The sequence below is a fragment of the Herpailurus yagouaroundi genome, unplaced genomic scaffold, assembly GCF_014898765.1.
Source record: "Herpailurus yagouaroundi ecotype Mexico unplaced genomic scaffold, PumYag 28, whole genome shotgun sequence".
NCBI lineage: Eukaryota > Metazoa > Chordata > Mammalia > Carnivora > Felidae > Herpailurus > Herpailurus yagouaroundi.
The window spans coordinates 44,227,564-44,251,705 of NW_024412376.1; the positions used below are offsets into that span (position 1 = coordinate 44,227,564).

General features: G+C 36.1%; 1 protein-coding gene across 5 annotated transcripts in view; it reads left to right on the top strand.

Moving 5' to 3' along the window:
• ANAPC10 (anaphase promoting complex subunit 10) overlaps positions 1–24,142 on the top strand; it is a 106,682-nt gene that overhangs the window by 42,001 nt on the left and 40,539 nt on the right. For 3 of the 5 annotated variants that reach the window (XM_040473082.1, XM_040473084.1, XM_040473079.1), the window contains exon 4: positions 9,008–9,128. In XM_040473082.1, the coding sequence (XP_040329016.1) occupies positions 9,008–9,128 (121 nt within the window). Of the gene's footprint in view, positions 1–9,007; positions 9,129–9,729; positions 9,760–24,142 lie in introns of all 5 variants that reach the window. The other 2 variants (XM_040473080.1, XM_040473081.1) reach the window with 1 other exon arrangement.

Here is a 24,142-nt window from a genome sequence, read left to right on the forward strand (position 1 = left end):
ATTCCCGCATCACATTTAGGTCTTTCATCCATTTTGAATTTATTTTTGTGTATGGTGTAAGAAAGTGGTCCAGTTTCATTCTTATGCATGTTGATGTTGAGTTTTCCCAGCACCATTTGTTGAAGACACCATCTTTTTTCCATTGTATATTCTTTCCTGCTCTGTTGAAGATTAGTTGACCTTATGGTTGTGGGTCCATTTCTGGGTTTTCTATTCTGTTCCATTGATCTATGTGTCTGTTTTTGTGCCAGTACCATACTGCCTTAATGACTACAGATTTGTAATACAGCTTGAAGTTAGGAATCATGATGCTTCCAGCTTTGGTTTTCTTTTTCAGGATTGCTTTGGGGTCTTTCAGGACTATATGGGGTCTTTCCTGGTTCCATACAGATTTTAGAATTGTTTGTTCTAGCTCTGTGAAGAATGCTGGTGGTATTTTTATAGGGATTGCATTGAATGTGTAAGTTGCTTTGGGTAATATAGACATTTTAACAATGTTTCTTCTTGTAATCCATGCGCATGGAATGTTTTTCCATTTCTTTGCATCCTCCTTAATTTCTTTCGTAAGCATTCTATAGTTTTCAGAATACAGATCTCTAACTCTTTGGTTAGGTTTATTCCTAGGTATCTTATGGTTTTTGGTGCAATTATAAATGGGATTGATTCCTTGATTTCTTTTTCTGCTGCTTCGTTATTGGTGTATACAAATGCAGTGGATTTCTGTATGTTGATTTTATAACCTGTGGCTTTGCTGAATACATATATTCTAGCAATTTTTTGGTGGGGTCTTTCAGGTTTTCTGCAGAGAATATCATGTTATCTGCAAACAGTGTAAGTGTGACTTCTTCCTTACCAATTTAGATGCCTTTTATTTCATTTTGTTGTCTGATTGCTGAGGCTAAGACTTCCAGCACTATGTTAAATAGTAATGGTGAGAGTGGACATCCTTGTTTTGTTCCTGACTATATAGGAAAAGCTCTCAAGTTTTTCCCCTTTGAGGATGGTATTAGCTGTGGGTCTTTCATATATGGCTTTTATGATGTTGAGGTATGTTCCATCTATCCCTACTTTGTTGAGGGTTTTTATCAAGAATGGATGCTAGTTTTTCAAATGGGTTTTCTGCATCTCCTGAGAGGTGTATATGGTTCTTACCCTTTCTTGTATTAATGTGGTGTATCATGTTGGTTGATGTGCAAACATTGAGCTGATAGTGAACCATGATCAAGTGGACTTTCTTTCTACTGTCCTACAAATCCCACTTGATCGTGGTGAATAATTCTTTTAATGTACTGTTGAATTTGACTTGCTAGTATCTTGTTGAGAATTTTTGTATCCAGGTTCATCAGGGATATTGGCCTGTAATTCTCCCTTTTAGTGGTGTCTTTGTCTTGTCTGGTATCAAGGTAATGCTGGCGTCGTGGAATGAGTTTGGAAGTTTTCCTTCCATGTCTCTTTTTTGGAACACTTTGAGAAGAATTGGTATTAACTCTTCTATAAATACCAGGTAGAATTCACTTGTAAATCCATCTGGTCCTAGACTTTATTTTTTAGTAGTTTTTTGATTACCAATTCAATTTCATTACTTGTAATCATTCTATTCTGATAGTCTATTTCCATTTCTTCCAGATTGCCCAGTTCGTTGGCATATAATTTTTTATAATATTCTCTTATAATTGTATTTCTGTGATATTGGTTGTTATCTCTATTTCATTTGTGATTTTATTTATTTGGGTCCTTTCTCTTACTTTTGAGAAGTCTGGCTAGGGGTTTATTAATTTTATTAATTCTTTCTAAGAGCCAGCTATTAATTTTGTTGATCTGTTTTTTTGTTTGCTTCTATATTGTTTTTTCTGCTCTAATCTTTATTATTTCCCTTCTCCTACTGACTTTAGGCTTTATTTGCTGTTCCTTTTCTAGGTCTTTTAGGTTTAAGGTTAGGTTGTATATTTGAGACTTTTCTTGCTTCTTGAGGTAGACCTGTATTGCAATATACTTTTCTCTTAGGACTGCCTTTGCTGCATCCCAAAGGGTTTGGACTGTTGTGTTTTCATTTGCTTCCATCTATTTTTTATTTCTTCTCTAATTTCCTGGTTAGCCCATTCATTATTTAATAGAATATTATTTAGCCTCCATGTATTTGTGATCTTTCCAAATTTTTTCTTGTGGTTGACTGCAAGTTTCATAGCGTCGTGGTCTGAAAATATGCATGGTATAATCTCAGTCTTTTTGTATTTGTTGAGGGCTGATCTTTGACTCAGTATGTGATCTCTTCTAGAGAGTGTCCCATGTGCACTTCAAAAGAATGTGTATTCTCTTGTTTTAGGATAACTGTTCCAAATATATCTGTTAAGTCCATTCGTCCAGTGTGTCATTCAAAGCCATAGTTTCCTTGTTGATTTTCTTCTGGATAATCTGTCCATTGTTGTAAATAGGATGTTAAAGTCCCCTACTATTATTGTATTATTACCAATGAGTTTCTTCATGTTTGTTATTAATTGAGTTGTATATTTGGGTGCTCTCAAGTTGGGGGCATCAATATTTATAATTTTTAGATCTTTTAAATACATAGACCCCTTAATTATGATATAATGCTCTTCTTCATCCCTTGTTACGGTCTTTGGTTTAAAATCTAGTTTGTCTGATATAAATATGGCTACTCCAGCTTTCTCTTGATGTCCATGAACATGATAGATGGTTCTCCATCCCTTCACTTTCAATCTAGAGGTGTCTTTAGGTTTAAATTGAGTCTCTTGTAGGCAGCATGTAGATGGGTCTTGTTTTTTGTTTTTTTTAATCCATTTTGATACACAGTATCTTTTGATTAGAGTATTTAGTGCATTTACATTCAATGATTTTTGAAAGATAGGAATTTATTGCCATTATGTTACCTATAAAGTTGGTGTTTCTGGTGATGTTCTCTGTTCCTTTCTAATCTTTGTTTCTTTGGTCTTTTGTTCCCCACTCAGAGAGTCCCCTTTAATATATCCTGCTGGGCTGGTTTAGTGGTCATGAACTTCTTTAGTTTTTGTTTGTCTGGAAAACTCTTTATCTCTCCTTCTATTCTGAATGACAGCCCTGCTGGGTAAAGTATTCTTGGGTGCATATTTTTCCCATTCAGCATGTTGAATGTATCCTGCCATTCCCTCTCAATTACCAAGTTTCTGTGAACATATCTGCTGTGAATCTGATCTGTTTTCCCTTGTAGGTTAAGGACTTTTTTTCCTTTGCTGCTTTCAGGATTCTTTCCTTGTCTGTGTATTTTGTGAATTTGACTATGATATGTCTAGGTCATCACCCAGTTTTGGTTGAATTTAATGGGAGTTCTCTGTGCTTCTTGGATTTCGATGTCTGTGTCTTTATTCAGATTAGGGACATTTTCAGCTATAATTTTCTCAAACCTTTGCCCCTTTTTTGTCTCTCTTCATCTTCTGGGACTCGTGTGATGTAAATGTTACTATGTCTTAAGTCTCTGAGTTCCCTAAGTCTACCTTTGTGATTGAAACTTTTCTTTCCCTCTTCTTTTCAGCTTCATTATTTTCCATAATTTTATCTTCTGTATCACTGATTTGTTTCTCTACTTCATCCATCCATCTTTGTTATGGCATCCATTCAGGCTTGCATATAAGTTATAGTATTTTTAACTTAGGTCTAACTAGATTTTAGTTCCTTTACTTCTGCAGTAAGGGATTCTCTAGTGTCTTCCCTGCTTATTTCAAGCCCAGCTAGTATTCTTACAGTTGTTGTTTTAAATTCTAGTTTAGACATCTTCTCTGTTTTTATTAAATCCCTGGTCATCACTTCTTCCTGTTCTTTCCTTTGAGGTGAATTCCTCTGTCTTGTCATTTTGGAGATGAAAGGGAAAAAAAAAGGGGGGAGCTAGATCCTGGGCATGTTTTTGTCTGTTTGTTAAGTGAAGCTTGATCCAAAATAATAATAATAACAATAACAATTATAGTAATAGTAAAATTTTAAAAATTGCTGTTTCTGTATCAAAAAAAAAAATAAAACCCAAAACCCCGAAAGGAAGTTAAATCCTGTTTCTCTTAGAGTTGAAGCTTTGCAGCACTCTGTGATCAGTAGACTTGGTGTGTGCAAGGGGTTTATGCTGGTCTTCTGGGGGTGTGGCCTGTTGAGCTGATTCTCAGGTGTACTTGCCCTAGTAGAAATGTACCTGCAGGGCAGTCAGGGCTTGGTGTATGTGGCTCCAGCCTCCACTTGGTGGCACTGTTTAGCTCACTGAGCTGATGAATGGGGTGAAAATGGCAATCTCCCCCTATTTCATCCCGGATGGGGGAGTTTGCGCCTTTCACTCTTCAGGAAGCACTCACAGAAGAGCAAACAATCATTCCTCCTCTGTCCCCAGCTTCTGCCATATCTCCACCTTTACGCTGCCTACCTCTGAGCTGTCCATGTAGCTATTTCATCTTTTAGACATCTGCAAGGCACAGACTCACTGACCCCCTGGGGTGGGGGGAGGATCTCACTGCACTGTAGCCCAGGGCTGGTTTGTCCCAGAAAATAGTCACATGACCTCACAATGGTTAGGAATTTTTGGGAAAGTGCAGCACAAGGCCGGTGCCAAAGTTTGGTGCCCTTAGCTAGTGTCCCCATTCCTATGTTAGTGAACAGGGCAGTTCAATGGCGCTGCCATGTCTTCTGCCCCCAGAGAGGCTGGGCCACCTCTCCCAAGTGCACTGCAAGCAGGGGAATTGTTTTGCCCCTTGCAACCCAGAGGATCCTCAGACCAATCTGCTGGCTCCTGGGTCTCCGCCCTCCTTCCCCACTGGAGCATATCGCTAAGTCCACCAGGCATGAACTGGATTCAGATTCTGGCTCTGCATAGCTAGATGTGTGACTGAGACTGTTTGCTTAACCCAAATCTGAGCTCAGTTTCCTCATCTGTAGTGTGGACGTGATAATGTGTTAAATAGGCATGAGAACTGGTAACAGAGCTTCTAATAACAGTGCTTTAAACAGAGTGGAGGGGCGACTGGGTGGCTCAGTTGGTTGAGCGTCGGTCAGGTCATGATCTCACTAATTGTGAGATTGTGCCCCTCCCCCCCAATAAATAAATAAACAAGGTGGGAATTTATTTTCTCTCCCTCTTCATATAAGTGGAGCGTGGCAATTCAGGAATGGTATGGTAGCCCTACAGTGTTTTGTAGACCCAGATTCCTTCTCTTTCCATTCTTAGTTAGTTCATGAGTTCTGTCCTCAAGGTTACCTCATGATTCAAGATGCCTATTGGAATTCTACCCATTATGTCCATATCCCAGGTAGCAGGAAGGAGTAGGTGGAGAAGGTAAAGTGGGATTTCTTCCTTTTAAAAAACCTTTCTTGGGGCATCTGGGTGGCTCAGTTGGTTAAGTGTCCGACTTCAGCTCAGGTCATGATCTCATGGCTCGTGGGTTTGAGCCCTGTGTTGGACTCTGTGCTGACAGCTTAGAGCCTGGAGCCTGCTTCGGTTTCTGTGTCTCCCTCTCTCTCTGCCCTCTCTCTCTCTCTCTTGCAAATAAAAAAAAATAAACATTAAAAACTTGATTTATAGGGGCGCCTGGGTGGCTCAGTTGGTTAAGTGTCCAACTTCAACTTAGGTCATAATCTCACAGTTCATGGGTTCAAGCCTTGCATTGGGTTCTGTGCTGACAGCTCAGAGCCTGGAGCCTGCTTCGGATTCTGTGTCTCCCTCTCTCCTTTCCCCTCCCCTGCTCATGCTCAAAAAATAAACATTAAGAAATTTTTTAAAAATTTAAAAAACCTTTCTTTATAAAATACAGTCATTTGGTGTAAATCTAATTGGCCATAACTTAGTCATGTCGTCATATCTAGCTTTAAGGGAAGCTAGGGAATATAGTCTTTTAGTAGAATGCCATAAGGAAAGAAGGGAACAGGGGCTGTTAGGTTGTCAACCTGGAGTGTCTGTCTCTAATGTCTTCTCTTGCAATTTCATGGGTTCCCAATGAATTGAAAAATTATTCAGGAGTCAGCAGGTGGAGACCAAAGTATCACCCTTGTAAAACTGACAACACTGATGTTTGAGAAAGGGGCTTACATCTACAGTTAAGTGTATTTGCTAATATTGAACCCTAGAATTAAACAGACTTGCCCATCCAGTTATGAAGGTGCTAGACCAGGTAGAGCCTGCCTCTATTAAATTTGTGGCATGAAGGAACAAAGTCAATGTGTACCTCCTGCCAGCAGCTCTTTCTCAGCAGAAAGGGAGTCATGGGTGAGGAATAGAGAGGCTGGGAATGTTACTTATGTCATCAGAAATGGGGACATGTTACCCCTCCCTCTTTCCTTCCTATAGTACTTTACCCTACATGTTTAGCACAATGCTTGGCTTACAGAGTATGGTGATTATTATTATAATGATGATTTGAGCAATTTAAGTAGCTGCCATGATGTCTCATAATCTACACATTTAATCTTCCCACATGCATTGCTATTTGACACATAGATGGTTTTCTGTGCAGTGTTAGTTTTTACATTCACCACGAGATAAAATTGATAAATAATTTTAAAAGGCTTTATGGGTACATTTTAGAGTAATAGTTTTTAAACTTTTCGTGAGGTCACAGTTTCTTTTGCAAATGTAATGAAATTATATAATTATGTAATCAGATTATCATATTAAATATGATTTCTGGGAATACATGGATCCCAACTTATGGCAGATAAAATTTAAAGAACTACAGACACGTACATATTCCTGCAAATTGGTACCAATGATTGTTGAGTAAGTTAAGTATAATTAATTAACAGCAAGGTGATATGTGTTAAGGTCATGTGAAGCAGATAGACACATCTTTCAACTTCAACTGTGCCTGCCTGCATACTAGCTTTTTTACCTTCAGTCAGTTAATATTAACCTGAGTGTTACTGGTTGCTTTTTTTTTAAATCAGTAAAATGAAGGTGGTAATGGCTTCTGTATCCAAGGTTGAGAAGTGAATTAAATAATACATAAAAAGCTTTGCTTCTGGGCCAAAGTTCATTTGCTATTTTGTACTTGTTGCTGTTGTCTTTATAATCATTTGTGTGGTTGTTATTCTTTGCTTTTCTAACCTCATCCTGATTATCTTTTATGTTCCAGTGACTAAGTTATCTTAAATTTCATAACTTGGAGATAAAATTATTCTGAACAGCGGAAAGCTTGGCTCTTTAGATCTGCTTTTGTTAAAAAAGAAAAGCAAAAGTCTTCAAGAGTAATCTTCATGATCTTTGATCTCTCCATAATAAGAAAGACCTTTTACTGCCTGCTTCTGGCTCATCAGGAAAAGATCTTTTGTATGCCCTTCAAAATTTCCCCTCTTCCCTTGCTTCCTCTCATGTCTCCTTCCTGGCCCAACAGAAAGAGAAAGATGTCAGTTTGATACCTCTGGCCTCTTCTGAAAACCTGGTAATGGTATTTATCCTGTCAGCGATTCCTGGGTACTTAGTGTTTTACATCTTGATCTGTCTTTATTATTTGAAGAAAAGTCCTTAACTTTCCCCATTTGTTTTTGATGAATAGCTTGGGCTATAGAAGTTTGGTCCCCACACTAAGAGCTACAGATCCCCTGCTGTTTTTATTGGTTGACTTTTGACACAGACTACTTCTGTTCAAGGAGCTCATTGTTAATAAGTTAGTGCCAGTTTATACCAGAACTTAACTTTTAAAGCATGTTTAAATAGACTTCTTAATGGGTTTTTTTGGTTGATGTTTAAAATTGTCTAGTGTTTTTTTTTCCCCTAATGACCCAAATAGCACATGCTTAATGTAAAAAAAAATTATTCCAAAAATATATAAATCATAAAAAAAAATAAAGCTCTCTCATAGATCTGTTCCACCAAAGCAGTCCCTTTTAGTGTTTTTATATGATTCTATCTACATCTTTATATATATATATATACATATATATATGTATATATATATATAAATATATAATGTATACCTATACATATATGTAGGTGTATATGCCTTTAAAATTTTTTTTGTTTTCCCCAAAATGCAATCCTTCTGTATATACTGTTTTGTAATCTGCCTTTTTACCTAACCTGTATATGTGTATGATTATTTGAAATAGTTATATAGGATTTCATTGAATAGATATAACTAATTACCTATTGAGGTGGATATTTGAGTTTATAATTTTTTAGTAATTTAACCCCAGGATGGTAAACATTTTTTCTGCATCCATTTTTAAGTATTTGTGTTATTTTTGTTTTTTAATGTATTCTCAGAAGTTGAATTCATGGGTCAAAGGCTGTGTGCCTTACCAGCTCATTATGACAGTAACTTTTTCTAATCAAATTTGGATATTATCAGTCATTTTAATATTTTTTAATATGATAAGAAAACTAATGTCTATGTATTTTAATTTATATTTCTTTGATTATTAGAGATTAAAACATTTTCATGTTTTTTGGCTACTTGCTTTTTTTTCTGAGATTAATTTTGTGTTATATAGTCTTTGCTTCTCTTCCTAAGGTATATATATATTTTAAAAACAGAATTTTATTTCTTGCATTACATAATATATTTTCCTTTAAAACTACACTATTATTGTACAATATGTGCTGTAATATATGTTTATATATTATAAAGTTATAAATGATTTTGGTTTTGTTGGACTTAATTTCTTACTTAGCTAGTTATTTTCAAATATTGATATAGGAAATTAAGTAATTAACTAGTAAAAAAAAAAACCAAGTTTTTTAGAGTAACTTTTTTGTGTAAAACAAATGAAGAGGACTGAAATTCTTAATGCTGTTTGCATGTTAAGGTACCTATTTTAGCTCAACTGTTTTTAATTTACTCACATCTGGTTCTTGACCATGTTCTAGATAAGAGATGCCTGTATGAATGTGTATCTGTATTTTTACTTGTTCTTCATTTTCATCATTGTTGAAATGAAATGGAAATTGTTGATTGAAGTACTCATTTGAGTGAACTGCGATCAGAAGATGTTTTGGATATAATCTTCCCATGTGATAAAGAACATGTTTTTATTTTATTGCTTTTAGAAGAAAAACAACAGTGAAGACATTATGTATTTATGCAGACTACAAATCTGATGAAAGCTATACTCCAAGCAAGATCTCGGTCAGAGTAGGAAATAATTTTCACAATCTTCAAGAAATTCGGGTATGTCTTTCACATTTTTAAAATATGTTTTCCTGTAACTCTTGCTCTTTAGAGAATGGTTACATTTGACTTTAGATTAGACAGATTAAAATGTTAATATATAAATGGAAAATTATTAATATATAAGAAAACATTTTAAATTTTTTATATTTAAATTTTTTTTAATTCTGATTGTCATTTTAATTTTTTCCCAGTGTTTTATTATGGAAATTTTTAGACATACAGGAAAATTTAAAGAATTATATAGTGAATCCCAGTATACTCATCTCTTAAATTCTATCTATAATTGTTAATGTTCTGCTGTATTTGCATTATTATAATCTGTCCATCAATTCATCTAATTTTTATATGCAACTCAAAATAAGTTGCAGATATTTGTACATGTCACCCCAAATACTTCAGCATGATATATGATAACTAGAGTTATGAATATTTGCTTCAGGTTCTTATTTTAAGGTACAATGTATATATGTTTTGCACAATTTTAATTATGTATTATTTGGTGAGTTTTGACAAATGCAAACATACGTATAACCCCAACTTCTATTAAGATATAGAATATTTTCTTTACCCCATAAAATTCCCTCATATTCCTTCCCAGTCAATCTCCATCTCTATCCTACTCTCAGAGGTAAGTGTTGCTCTAATTTCATTCGTTCATTCATTCATTTTATAGATCAGTTTTGCCTGTTATATAGCATGTCATATAAATGAAATCACAAAAGGTGTAACTTTTTGTAAGGCTTCTTTCATTCAGCCTAATTTTTTGACATTTCATCCTTGTATTTGCATGTATCAGTACTTCATTCTTTTATATTCTGGAGTTATAGTCCATTGTTTGAATATAACCCAATTTATTTATGTACTATATAACTTTTTGAAGCTATTAAGATAATGCTTTTGTGACTTGAATGTTACTAGTCCCAACACGTTTACATTTCATGTACTTTGAATGAGTTTGAACTTTGTATTTATAAAGTTCTGGCCCTTTGCATTTTTTCCTTGTCAGGAAATCTTTGAGCTCAAATAATCATTAAAATCTTTTAAATTAGGTAGTTCTGAGAGATCTGGAAGCACCTGTGATGTTTGAAAGACTTCTGGCTAATTTGTGGCCTGGACTCTTATTTGACTTAGTGTTTATAAGATCTGCCTCTACATTTATATTTCTTCCCTGAGTTAGTAATAAAATACTTAATAAAAATCACATATATTTTCATTATTTACTCAATGAATGTGGTGTTGTTCTCTTGTAAAATTTGTTTATGTATTGACAAATAAGAATAAGTAAGAACATTTTCATCCACAGGTATTTTGGTTTTTTGTTTTGTTTTGTTTTTTCATCCTTCTTTGAGTTAAGTTTGTTGCTTTTTGAGATGGCCACCTGGTCTTATTAATGTTCATTTACTTTTTTTTTTTTTAATGTTTTTATTTATTTTTGAGAGAGAAAGAGACAGAATGCAAGCAGGGGAGGGGCAGAGAGAGAGGGAGACACAGAACCCAAAGCAGGCTCCATCCAGACTCCAAGCTGTCAACACAGAGCCTGACACGGGGCTCAATCTCATAAACTGTGAGATCATGACCTGAGCTGAAGTTAGACACTTAACCAGCTGAGTCACCCAAGAGCCCCTAAACCAAAAGTATAAACCAGTATAAACAAAGTATAAACTTTGTTAGTTTCTTCATTCACCCCAGTGCTTTTTCGTTCAGAATATTTTAAATTCTTTTTATTATCGTAATTACATTGGACCTTTTGCTAGCCCTTCTTTTAGTCATATATGATATGTTTAATCAGTGTTCAAAGTACTTTAAAGATGCGAGATATGTACTTCTTATACTTAAACATTTTGTATTTATCACATGATTGGGTCACTCATATTTATAAGCCTTTTTGTATCATAGCTGGCTTGTTCTGTTTTAAAATTAAAGATTTGTCCCGTAAGTCCTCAGGCAGGTTGAAATATGTGACACACAAAATGTTTTCATCCAAAATGTGTGTGGCCTATATTTGAAATGTCCACTAGATGTCACTGTTGTCCTTTAATTGATGGTTTCTGTCTAGTTGTTAAGCCCTTAAGTAGTCTTAGTTGTAACTTATTTTTCTTTGAGTATATTTATTCAAAAATTCTTTCATGCATTTTGGGAAATGTACATCCTCATACATGATTTCTAGCTTTATGTATTAAATATATATATTGTATTCTGTTGTAAATTAGAGAAACTTAAATGATATTTGGACCATTGCAGATACTTTTAATCTAGTTTTGCTTCTATTCTATCATTTAAGTACTGAAACATTAGCCATATAGAATAAGGGCTCTTTTAGGTAGTCTCTTAATTTTATTCCAAGTGTGTTTATATTTCTGTGTAGTGACCACACGGCCTCATGAGGCCAGTAATACTAAATATTACCAGGTGATAATGTAAGTTGTTTTCCTGAAAAACTTAATGAACATACTGCTTTTCTGCCACAGTTCTCACTAAGGAACCATAATTTTTGTATTTTGCTTTAAAATATTAGTACCGCCTTTGCAGCTCATGATATAAAGTATACTTTATCTTTTAATTATATATCTTTACATGTGATTTACTTTATTTACCTGTTTTTCTAAGTTAAAGAAATAATCTATTATCACTTTGTTTTTTAAGGGAAGATAAGCAGATTATGATTTTATTTCTACTCTATAGGATCTAAATTGTTATTTCTAAAAAACTCTTCCAACTCAGATGCTAAGACAAGTGATTAAAATGGTGTTAACTTTTATGAGGTTTTTAGAGCCATCGTTTCATTAGTAATAGGACTGATTTAACTGAGTGGAAAACCCAACTAAATCGTTTTATATTTTTCCATGGAGGCTTGCCCACGGGAGGGTGTAGTGTGTATTGGAGTGTTTAATAGGTTTTCCTTTTTTACTAGAAATTATGGATTTGTTTACTTGAAACACTCTAAAAACCTATTTTCTGTCATTTTATTATTGATTTGAAGTAGTAACTTTTACAAAAATGTAGTTCAGGGTAAGAAAAGCTAATGGCTACTCTATTTATCAAAAAATTATTCTTTTGCTATCATATGTTTTCTTTCATTTTAGTTACAAAGCATGCTGTTCTATCCTGATCTTTGTAACCTCTGTTGAAAAACCTCTACAAAGAGATCAGGCCTTTCCTTTACTAATCTTGAATGCATATTTCAATCTCTATACCTGAGGAGGGACTTAAAATGGAAATAAGGTTTAAACTTTCTGCTTAATGGTTACAAGATACTAAAACTAAGTTTGGCCAAATAGAACATTTTTGACGCCAAAGTTGAATTCATTTGTGCTGCTCATTCTACTTTTGTGTTTTTAAAATTGTCCATCCTTCAGAAATTGGGAACCAAAGACATAAGAACATTTATGAGATGTCTGTGATTTATTGCTTCCACACAAGACTACTTCTGTAAAGGAGTGAGGACTTAGCATTTCAGAGTCTTTATGGCATTATCTTCTCAAAACACTTCATCTCAGTTGTGTTAACTTTTATATAGGAAGTCATGTTCATCATGTTATTAAGGAAGTTATTCAAGAGAAGTTTTCAAATAAAGATACAGTTGCTTTTAAAATTTTTAAATCATTTGCATTTTAGCGTTATGTTTTGGTTTAATGCTGTTTTTTTTCCTTTGCTCTCAGAAGGAAAAATAAATAGCTGGAAATTTTTTGTCATTTAGAGCGAGAAACCAAAGAGCACTATGTCTTACATGTGACCATTTTAACTTTGTAGAAAGCATCTCCAGCTAAAATTCAAGAAAAATTAAAGTCTTTTTCAATTTGCTAACAAGTTATTTCTCTTTCTAAAAACTATTATGGAAATTTTTTTCTTAGGGGTGCTTGGGTGGCTCAGTCGGTTAAGTATCTGACTTTGGCTCATGTCATGATCTCACGGTTCATGAGTTTGAGCCCTGTGTCGGGCTCCGTGCTGACAGCTCAGAGCCTGGAGCCTGCTTCTGATTCTATGTCTCCCTCTCTCTCTGCTCGTCCCCTGCTTGGGCTCTGTCTCTCTCTCTCTCTCAAAAATAAATAAACATTAAAAAAATTGAAAAAAATTTTTGTACTTAAATATGATACTAAACTGATTTATTAGACATAGAATGACAACTTTCAAAATTATTTATTTTTTTAAATGAGTTACTCTGTGGTATTTATTTATTTAAATGTAATTTATTATCAAGTTAGCTAACATACAGTATATACAGTGTGCTCTTGGTTTCGGGAGTAGATTCCCATGACTCATCAGTTACATACAACACCCAGTGCTCATCCCAACAAGTGCCCTCCTCAATGCCCATCACCCATTTTCCCCTCCTCTCTGGCCCCCCACTGACCCTCAGTTTGCTCTCTGTATTTAAGAGTCTCTTGTGGTTTGCCTCCTCTATGTTTGAAACTGTTTTCAAAATTATTTCTATACAGTTTTGTAAAAAAACAACTTGTTAACTGAAGCAGATATTTTCAGCATATGTGAAAGTTGTCCTTTGATTCATTGTTAGCGTTTTGCTTCTAAAATTTGTGACCGCAAAAGGATAGAATATTAATGGAGTACAAGATTGAGCACTTAAGTGAATTTTAAGCCCTGTTTTTGTCTTCAGATAATAAAGCTGTTACCAAATGATTTTTTTTTTTTTAAAGAAGAAGCTTGAAACAAGTCTTCGATGTTAAGAGAGCTGTAATGATATTTTTCTTTTCTTCCTTGTGGATAAGCCTTTTGGCTCTCTTCCATGGGTCTTGAATCAGTAGCATGGCTATGGGAGTCCATATTTGGTACTTTGACAAAAGTGGCTAAAAAGTCAACTCTTCTGTTAACATAACATTTATGATTATAATTTGAGTTTTGTTAATGTGTGTGGTGGAGTAAGAAGATGCAGACAGAGTCTCTGGCTCTATCCATCGATCTTAAAATCTACTTATATTTACTTTCTGATGAGGGGCCTGTTTTAAACAACTTGATATAAAATGGAATGATTTAGGCAGTACTTATAAACATAAATTTGTTTGATAGGACAGTGTTTAATTTATTGAGCCTTTGGAAAAATATTTTTACTGAAATTTAGCTAATTTAAAAGAAAATATTTTTAAAAATTAGTTTTTATAACTGACACTGGGACATCTCTGAAATGAGTATGGAGTATTTTGTTGTGATACACATAATTTTTAGGCCAGAAATGTTATCCTTTTTTTTCCCTCTCTAAAAGTAACACACAATTTGAAGAGAGTTATTCACGATTATATACATTACTTATTTCCAAAATGGAGTTGAGATGACTATGCATTTAGGATGTATTTCCTTTTGAATCTAAAATGTTACATAGTGGAATATTATATATATATATTTTAAGAGAGAAATATTCTTGTATCTCTTGTTTTTTGTTTGATCACAAACCTAGACTGTGTCAATGTAGAGATGTAATCTGGGATTCCTATTACAAGACAAATTCATACTGTATTTATTAGGTATTTATTTAGGGCCTGCTAAGTGCCAGGAACTGTATTAGGTACTGGGAATACAGTAAAGATAGTCACTGTTCCTGTCCGTATGCACCTCATAGTTTGGTGGAAAAGACAGGCAAGTAAATCTACAATTACAATATAGTCTAGTAAAGACATATGGTGCTGTGGAAACACAATGGAATATTAGGAGCAACCGATTAAAAAGTTTTTCTAGGGTGCCTGGGTGGCTCTGTCAGTCAGGCGTCCCGGCTCTGGATCTCAGTTCTGGTCATGATCTCACAGGTTCATGAGATTGAGCCCCTCATCAGTGCAGAGCCTGCTTGGGCTTCTCTTTCTCCTCTCTCTGTCCCTCCTCTGTTCGTGCGCTCTCTTTCTCTCTCCCTTTCACCGTCTCTCTCTCTCTCTCAGAATAAATAAACTTTAAAAAGTTAAGAAAAAAGTTTTTCTAAAAGTGGTGATAGTTCAACTGAATCTTAAGGATCAACATAAAGCCCACTCAGGTGAGAATAAAGTGAGGCATTTTGAAAGGGGTACAGTGTACCTAAAAGTACAGAAGCAGGAAGGCATGGCATAATGGCAGAACTGCAAGTAATTTAGTACTTCTGGAAGCTGGGTAGGTATGAAGCAATGGCAAGAAAGACTGGAGAAGTACTTGTCATTCAACACATTTATTGTGATGGTAATGGTAATATGGCCTCTGCACATAAGGAGTGAATGTTCATGCGGGGAGTGATGTGTAGTTGTTACAGTGAGAATACGTAGGCAAAAATCAGGTTATGCTTACTTTCATAGACTTCTAGGGAGTTTGGACTTTAAATGAGGAGATATTGATAAAGTTTAATCGTGGGATGGCTGGGGCTGGAGCAACGTGAAGACCGGCTAGGTGGTATCCAGTTGAAAATTAGGAGGATTTAACCAAGGCCATGACAATTGGGTTCAAAAGAAAGGGGTGCATTTGAAGTAGATTCAAAAAGGCTTGTGACTGATTGTTACCTAGGGTGTACAGGGAGTATGTATGGGTAGGGGCTTCAAATAGGTAGAAGAGGGCAACTAGAATTCTTCTCATGTTTGGCAACTGGTGGATTTTTATCATTAATCAGCAATGGAATGCAGAGTTAAGGAACATCGAGGATGGTGAGAAAGGTTAAGCTAATGAGATTAGTTTTTGTCACTGACTTCTGGTATTTTTTTCTGACAGAGGGCTTTTCAAGGGGTAGCCAGATACATGGATCCAAACCTGAAGAAAGAAGTCTAGGTTAGAGGTGTAGACTTGAAAATTACCAACATGCAAGTAAGAAGCTTCGGTGCGAGTTCCGATTCATTCAGGGAGTGTGTGCAGTGGAAAAGAAGAGTGCCAGGGCTGGAACTGTGGAAATGCTAACACTCAAGGACTGGGGAGAAAAAAGATTATTCAGTGAGAAAAAGCTGAAAGGAACTGCCAGTGATGAGAAGAAAATTGAGAGACAATGTCACAGAAGCTGAGAATGGGCAGGAGTACCCACTTAGATAGGGAATGAAACCCTTCCTGCCTAAGCCTGTGTTGCATGTTTTCATAGGCAATTTATTTAATGCAATTCTGTAGTAAGCAGCTTCTGCAAGTAGTTTAGTTTAATCACTGTTTGGAGTAATAGTTTCTACATTTATAGATCTGAGACCAATGAAATTATTTAATACCAGGAATTCCAACTTTTCCTACTCTCATATTTGGACCAAGTAAGAAGATTCTGAAGGGGATTCTTGTTTTGTTTCGTAATGCTTTGAATTGGAAGGTTTTGTAGTGCTGATGCGTACTTAACTTTGAAGTTGATGAGGTTTCTTTTAAGAGCATTGTGCCCTAGAGTCGCCTTTTTCAAGTGCTCTTTTGCAGCACTTACGGAAGAACTGCACTGTTTCTTTTAGGCAGAGTGACAGTAGGAACAGCCAGGGACAAAGAAAACAAAAAACAAAATTAAAAACCCTTTATTTAACTATATAGCAGGGTACAATGCAATAAAAATATGCACTTTACTTACAAAAGTGAAAATGCCCATGGTTTTAGAGATACCGATTATCAACCCTTTTTATTTAAATAAGGAAAGCCTACTGAGTACGGCCAGCTGAACAGGGAAGGGGTAGGCACCTGGCTGAGAACTTAGCACAGTTTTTTAATTAAACAGTAGGCGTTTAATAAAAAGTTGTCAAATGAGTATACCAGCAGTCAGTCCCTAGGCTTGCCACTGATCCCTGCTTGTGTAGTTTTCTTAAAAGAAGATTATCTGGGCAGATCTGATTCTTTCTCTCAAAAATTCAAAAAAATATTTTTTATAATTGTGATAAAAAACATGTAACTTAAAATTTACCATTTTAACACTTTTAAGTGTACAGTTCAATAGTGTTAAGTAGATTCACATTGTTGCACAACACATATTCGGAATCACTTCATCTTGCAACACTGAAAATCTATATCCATGAAACAACTCCTCCTCATTTTCCCTCACCTCAACCCCTGATAACCACCATTCTACTTTCTTTTCCGATGAATTTGGTTACTCTTTTAATACCTCATATAAGTGGGCTCATAGTATTTATCCTTTTGTGACTGCCTTGTTTCACTGAGCACAGTGTCCTCAAGGTTCATCTGTGTTGTAGCATGTGACTGGATATCTTCCCTTTTTAAGGCTAAATAACATTCCACATTATGTTTATCGATTCATCTGTTGATGGACCTTCCACAAGAGGTTTGAATAATGCTGTTATGAATATGAATGTGCAAACATAAATATCTCTTTGAGACCCTGCTTTCAGTTCTTTTGGGTGTATACCCAGAAGTGGGATTGTAGGATTGTATGGTAGTTTTATTTATTTTTTATTTAAAAAAGTTAGTTTTAAATGTTTATTTATTTTTGAGAGAGAGAGGGAGACCTAGAATCCAAAACAGGCTCCAGGCTCCGAGCTGTCAGCACAGAGCCCGACCTGGGGCTCAAACACACGGACCACGAGATGGTGACCTGAGCTGAAGTCAGACGCTTAACCCACTGAGCCACCCAGGCACCCCTGGTAGTTTTATTTTTATTTTTATTTTTTTTGCCTTTCTCAGAAATATGACTCACAAGAAACAGGCAAGTTAGCCAGACTTGATACAGTGAGATAGCGATATGGAGAGGGTGGTAAGGTGAAGGGCCATGTGCGTTTCAAGTTTCAAAGTTAGAAGGCTATAGACTCTAAGATAATGGGAGGAGGTAGGATGGTGTAGAACAAATAGAGTGGATGCAGGCACAGAATCAGACTGACCAGGGGAGAGAAAAATAGAGCTGAATGAATGGCTGGTGCTCCCAGTGTTCTTCATTTACTGACCTCTCTGGTCCCTAGTTGTTTACTTTTTCCTGGATTCCTGGGCTAACTTTTTAGTAAGCCCCCTTTCCCTGTAGAAACTTTTGAATGCATCTTTCTTTATTCTTGGCAACTAAGAATGGTCATGATTAGAATAGAAAGATCTACAGCAGATTTTGCTGAAAACTGCATGCTGAAAAGTTTTATCATAATTTTAAAGTATATCTTGAGGTCAGCCCATTCAGGACCTTCATTTTTTTTCTCAGCCTCTTATTTTATACATAGTGAATGAAGACTTAATCTCTAAAAATTAGAGGCAAGTAGCAGATTTTTAATGGATCAGTGTTGTGTTAGGAAGAGAAGAATCAGCATGTCAGTTTTGATGTAGATTGGATTGACCATCATAGTACTGTTTTTGAGTCCTCTCGTTCACTGTTACTTGGGTTTGTAACCTCTACTATTTATGAAAGCACTCTCAACATTTATGTCACTGGGCTAAGCAGTCACTACTCACTGTTTCATTTTGTCTCCAAAGCACAAGTGGTGATCAGATGTTATTATCCCTATATTCAAGTAAAGTTGAGACTTAAGTTAAAAGGACCTTTTGCTATGTGGCTCATTCTACATGTTAGAGCTGAAAGAAACTTCAGAGGTAGTGTATTTCATCAAAAGCTTAGATGCTACACAGGCAGGTAATGTAACAGCAAGGTTCCATGCCTTTATGCCAGGGGGGCAGTTTCTATTCAGTTTCAGCCTGTATTGCCCCATGGGAGTGTAGGCCTGGTGTTGTCAGTCCTAACATTTTTTAAGAGAAATCTGGATATGAATGTGAAATTTCCCAACTTTTAAAATGTGGAAATTTCCCAAGTTTTAAAATATGCTGGGCAGGGGCGCCTGGGTGGCGCAGTCGGTTAAGCGTCCGACTTCAGCCAGGTTGCGATCTCGCGGTCCGGGAGTTCGAGCCCCGCGTCAGGCTCTGGGCTGATGGCTCAGAGCCTGGAGCCTGTTTCTGATTCTGTGTCTCCCTCTCTCTCTGCCCCTCCCCGTTCATGCTCTGTCTCTCTCTGTCCCAAAAATAAATAAACGTTGAAAAAAAAAAAAAAAATTTTTAAAATATGCTGGGCAAACAAGGTATGTCCACAGTCTGGATGTGGTGAAAGGACCACGAGTTAACAACTTCTAATAAAGTGCAATCCCACTGCGAGATGCAGAGTGAACTGCCTGATGTTATACGGCAAGGCAGTGGTATAGCTGGGAATCAACATGCAATACATATTCCTTCCATCTTTTGCTTAACATCACATTAGATTTTAAGTTACCAAAATATTTCTTTAAATTTTTTTCAGAAAAATTGAAGTGTGGAGCCAAGGAAATGAGTGACGGGATAGATTGACTATAGAATTTTGAAATGTATTTACTTTCTTGATATATTCTTTTTTTTTTTTTAATTTTTTTAACGTTTATTTTTGAGACAGAGAGAGACAGAGCATGAACGGGGGAGGGTCAGAGAGAGGGAGACACAGAATCTGAAGTAGGCTCCAGGCTCTGAGCTGTCAGCACAGAGCCCGACGCGGGGCTCGAACTCACGGACAGCGAGATCATGACCTGAGCCGAAGCCGGCCACTTAACCAACCGAGCCACCCAGGCGCCCCCTTTCTTGATATATTCTATTGAAAATTGGTTGATTCTGTAATGCTAATGCTTTTGGCATAAGCAGTTACAAATACTTGCTTTTCTTTTTGCTGGTTGCTTTTGCTTAATGATTTTATAAAAAGCTTTAAACAATGTAATTTGGAGGATAAGATTTCTAAGGAAAAAGGAAAAAAAAAAACCATCTCCAAGCCTCTGAATAAAAGAGTGAGAGAGAATATTGGAGTGGAAACTATTGGAATATAAGCCAATTGATTCTTTCTTCTCTGGCCATTTTATCTTCATAAGGCAGTTAAGAAAAATCATCATTCAAGGGTCTGTAGGCTTGAAGGGTGGGGTGGATAGTCTTCCCTCCTGTGTTTGCAATTTTTGGTGGTAGAAAACAGAAACAGTGGTTCAGTAATCTCAGCACCATTTTCAGAACAAGTTGTCTCGTTTGTAAATTAGCTTAGAACGATAATTTTCTAATTGAATAGTCCACAGCTAGCCTTGATCTTTGGTGCTTGACTAAGTAGGACAGAGGCACTAGGCAGAGGAGACCCTCCAGGAACTCTGATGAGAACAAGATCTAGAGTCAGACTAAGTGGTACCATAACTTTGAGGCAGTAGTAGGGAAATTGTCCAGATAATATGTAAGCTCAATTTTTATTGAGCCTCAGGTCTTTTTTTTTAATGTTCACTTATTTTTGGGAGACAGAGAGACAGAGTACAAGCAGGGGAGGGGCAGAGAGAGAGAGGGAGACACAGAATCCAAAACAGGCTCCAGACTCTGAGCTGTCAGCACAGAGCCCAATGTGGGGCTCGAACCCACAAAGCATGGGATTGTGACCTGGGCCGAAATCGGACACTTTACCAGCTGAGCCACCCAGATGCCCTGAGCCTGAGGTCTTTTATCTCATTCCAAGTTAATATGTTTTTACTAAGTAGCTGTGTAAATTTTCTGTTACTTTTATTTGATAATGAAGAATAAAAGTTCTTACTCTGGGTCTTATATATTCCATAGATTCCCATTCTTTGCCACCAAAAAAATTTCACATGGCAACAGATATTTTCGGGTTGAAAATACCTGGTATCAGCAGAATGAAAAGACAAGCTACAGGCTGGGAGAAAATATTTGCAAAAGACATCTGATAAAGGACTGTTATCCAAAATATACAAGATACTTTTAAAACTCAACAATAAGAAAGCAAACTGTAGGCCAAAGACTTTAACAGACACCTCACCAAAGAAGATGTGCAGATGGCAAATAAGCATATTTTCGCATATGAAAATATGCTTCCCATCATGTCTTCAGGAAAATGCAAATTAAGTAAAACAACATACCACTGCACACCTATTAGAATAGCCAAAATCTGGAACACTTACAGTGTCCAGTGCTGGCAAGGATATGGAGCAACATGGGTTCTCATTCATTGCTAGTGAAGATACAAAATGGCACAGTCACTTTGGAAGACAGTTTGGTGGTTTCTTATGTAAGTAAACATGCTCTCAACCAACCATATGACTAGGTAGTAGTGCTCCTTGGTATTTACTTAAAGGAGCTGAAAACTTATATCCATATAGAATTCTGCACATGGATGTTTATGGAGCTTTATTAATTATTGTGAAAACTTGGAGGCAACCAGGGCATCCTTCACTAGGTGAATAGATTAATAAACTGTGGCACATCCAGAATGTTACTCAGTGCTAAAAAGAAATGATCCATCAAGCCATGAAAAGACGTGGAGGAGCCTGACGTGCATATTACTAACTGAAAGAAGCCAATCTGAAAAGGCTATTTGTAAAATTCCAACAATGTGGAATTATTTGTACAATTTCAACTGTGACATTCTCAAAAAGGCAAAACTATGGAGATAGTGAGAGGCTTAGAGGTTGCTAGGAGTTGGGAGTGGTGGGAGAGATGGATAGGCAGAGCACAGAGGATTTTTAGGACAGTGAAAATACTCTGTAAGATACTATAATGATGGATACATTTCATTACACATTTGTCCAAACCCGTAGAATGTACAACACCAAGAGTGAACCCTAATGTTGGTAACGAGGGAGGCTCTGCATGTGGTGGTAGGGGCAGGAGATGTATGAGAAATCTCGGACATTCCTCTCAGTTTTGCTGTGAATCAAAACTGCACTAAAAGTTGTCTCGTTCTAAAAAAGAAAATATATAATATACTATCTATCTTTTGCCCCACCACTCAGGGTAACAAATTTTCATAGGATTTGACTGGCATGTTGAGCTCATATGAGACAATTATAAAATGCTGGCAACTTTTGTTTCCCTGCTTCTCTAAGACTGTGTACTTGGTGCAAAACAAATGAGATTTCATAATAATGAGTACCTTAATATTTTTTACGTAGGAATACATTTCCAATTTTATAACAGAAATCAATAAAATAATTATAACAGAAGCTTCTAACCGATAACAATTTTCATATCTTATGTATCCATTTTATCTGTATTTAGAAAGCAACTTTGAAAATACAGATTCTAATCCTGTAAAATGTTTAGACTAAAAAGTATTATTTTACTCTAATTTTTTAAAAAAAGAATCCCTGTTAAAATAATCTTATATTCTTTAACTTAACTGAATTTCAGTTTTGTATGAGGTAACCTAAGTATTTAGATTCAGTAAACTCCTCTGAAGTTGAGGAAAAGGTACTCTGATTATTTAGTAGTAGTGTGTTTAGAGTAAATCAAGTTTTTCAGGCAGAGTATATTATCCTTCAAGGTCCTATTTTTGCTTTTTCTCTCATCTCACTTAATTGTAGTGAATCTAGCCAATCAATATATGTTGTTTACATAGTGTGTCTCTTTTTACACATGCCCTATACAATAATAACTGTGGCCTTTGACTTATTCCTCTAATTGCAGTTTCTTTGAGATTCATGAGAAAAATAAATAGCCCCTTTCAAAAGAATTGTATCTGTTTTCATTGTCCACTAACTACTATACTTATTTTAGATATAATTACTAAAACCTCAAAACTTAATCTGAAAGCTTTATTTCCCTATTTTATGAATTACAGTAAAGTGGTGTTACACACAAAACTTGTGTAAGCAATGAGTGTGATGCCAGTGGTCTTAAAAGCTCATTCTTAGATCTTTAGACTGTTCCTGCAAGAGTTGAATTTCCTCTTTTCTTTCCTTTTCTCTTCTTTCTTTCTTTCTTTCTTTCTTTCTTTCTTTCTTTCTAATTAGGAGCCGCTTGAAAGACATGCATTTCTTTAGCTATTATAAATATTATATTTTGGCTACATTATTTTATAAAATTGCTTTTATAGAAGTTCTCTTTAGTGGTAATCCATAGGCCTACATTGAGACATCTAGGAAATAAGAAATGTTATTATTGTAATTCTGTTAGGAACATTGTCAAGGATGTAGTCCACTATATCTCAAAGTGGCCTTTTAATACAGATCCAGAGTAAAAATTTCCTTCAGATCTGAATTCAGGAAGGCATTTGGGTTGTTACTATACACATACACACAGGTTCTTCTGCTCCAGACCCTTCAGCATAGGGACTTTGGTAGATATGAAAAACCTACCAGTTGTGAGGGAGCAGTGATTGGGGGACAAAGTATGGCAACTCTGTTAGTCACCAGTAGATGATATTAGCAGTTGCTTTTTTTTTTCTTTCTTTTTTTTTTTTTTAAATTTTTTTTTTCTTCGTTTTTATTTATTTTTGGGACAGAGAGAGACAGAGCATGAACGGGGGAGGGGCAGAGAGAGAGGGAGACACAGAATCGGAAACAGGCTCCAGGCTCCGAGCCATCAGCCCAGAGCCTGATGCGGGGCTCGAACTCAGGGACCGCGAGATCGTGACCTGGCTGAAGTCGGACGCTTAACCGACTGCGCCACCCAGGCGCCCCAGCAGTTGCTTTTGTAGTTAAAAATTTGCATATGTCATTAAATGGACTTATGATAGCTCTTTGGAAACTGATCTGTTTATAAGTAGAAGAGCCTCTATACCATGTCACCACCAGTAATGATACCCACTTTGCTTTGGCTGCCAGGAACCATGGAGCCAAATTTGTAACCTACTTAATAATTGTATATATATTTTTATGCACTAAACTTACCCTTCTGCCATTTATTTAGTAATTTTATGGAATATATTTTTTTTAGTTTTTATTTAAATTCTGGTTAACATACAGTGTAATGTTTAAGCTGTACAGTGAAGTGATTCAACACTTCCATACATCACCTGGTGCTCATCACAACAAGTGCACTCCTTGTTCCTTATCACCTATTTAACCCATCCCTCACCCACCTCCCTCTGGTAACCATCAGTTTGTTCTCTGTAGTTAAGAGTATAGTTAAGAGTCTGTTTCTTTGCCTCTCTCTCTCTCTCTCTCTCTCTCTCTGTCTCTCCCCCCCCCCTTTGCTCATTTGTTTTGTTAAGTTCCACATACGAGTAAAATCATACTGTGTTTGTCTTTCTCTGCCTGCGTTTATTTCACTTAGCATAATACCCTCTACGTCCATCCATGGTAGTTGCAGATGGCAAGATTTCATTCTTTTTTATGGCTGAGTAATATTCCTGTGTGTATGTGTGTGTGTGTGTGTGTGTGTGTGTGTGTGTACAT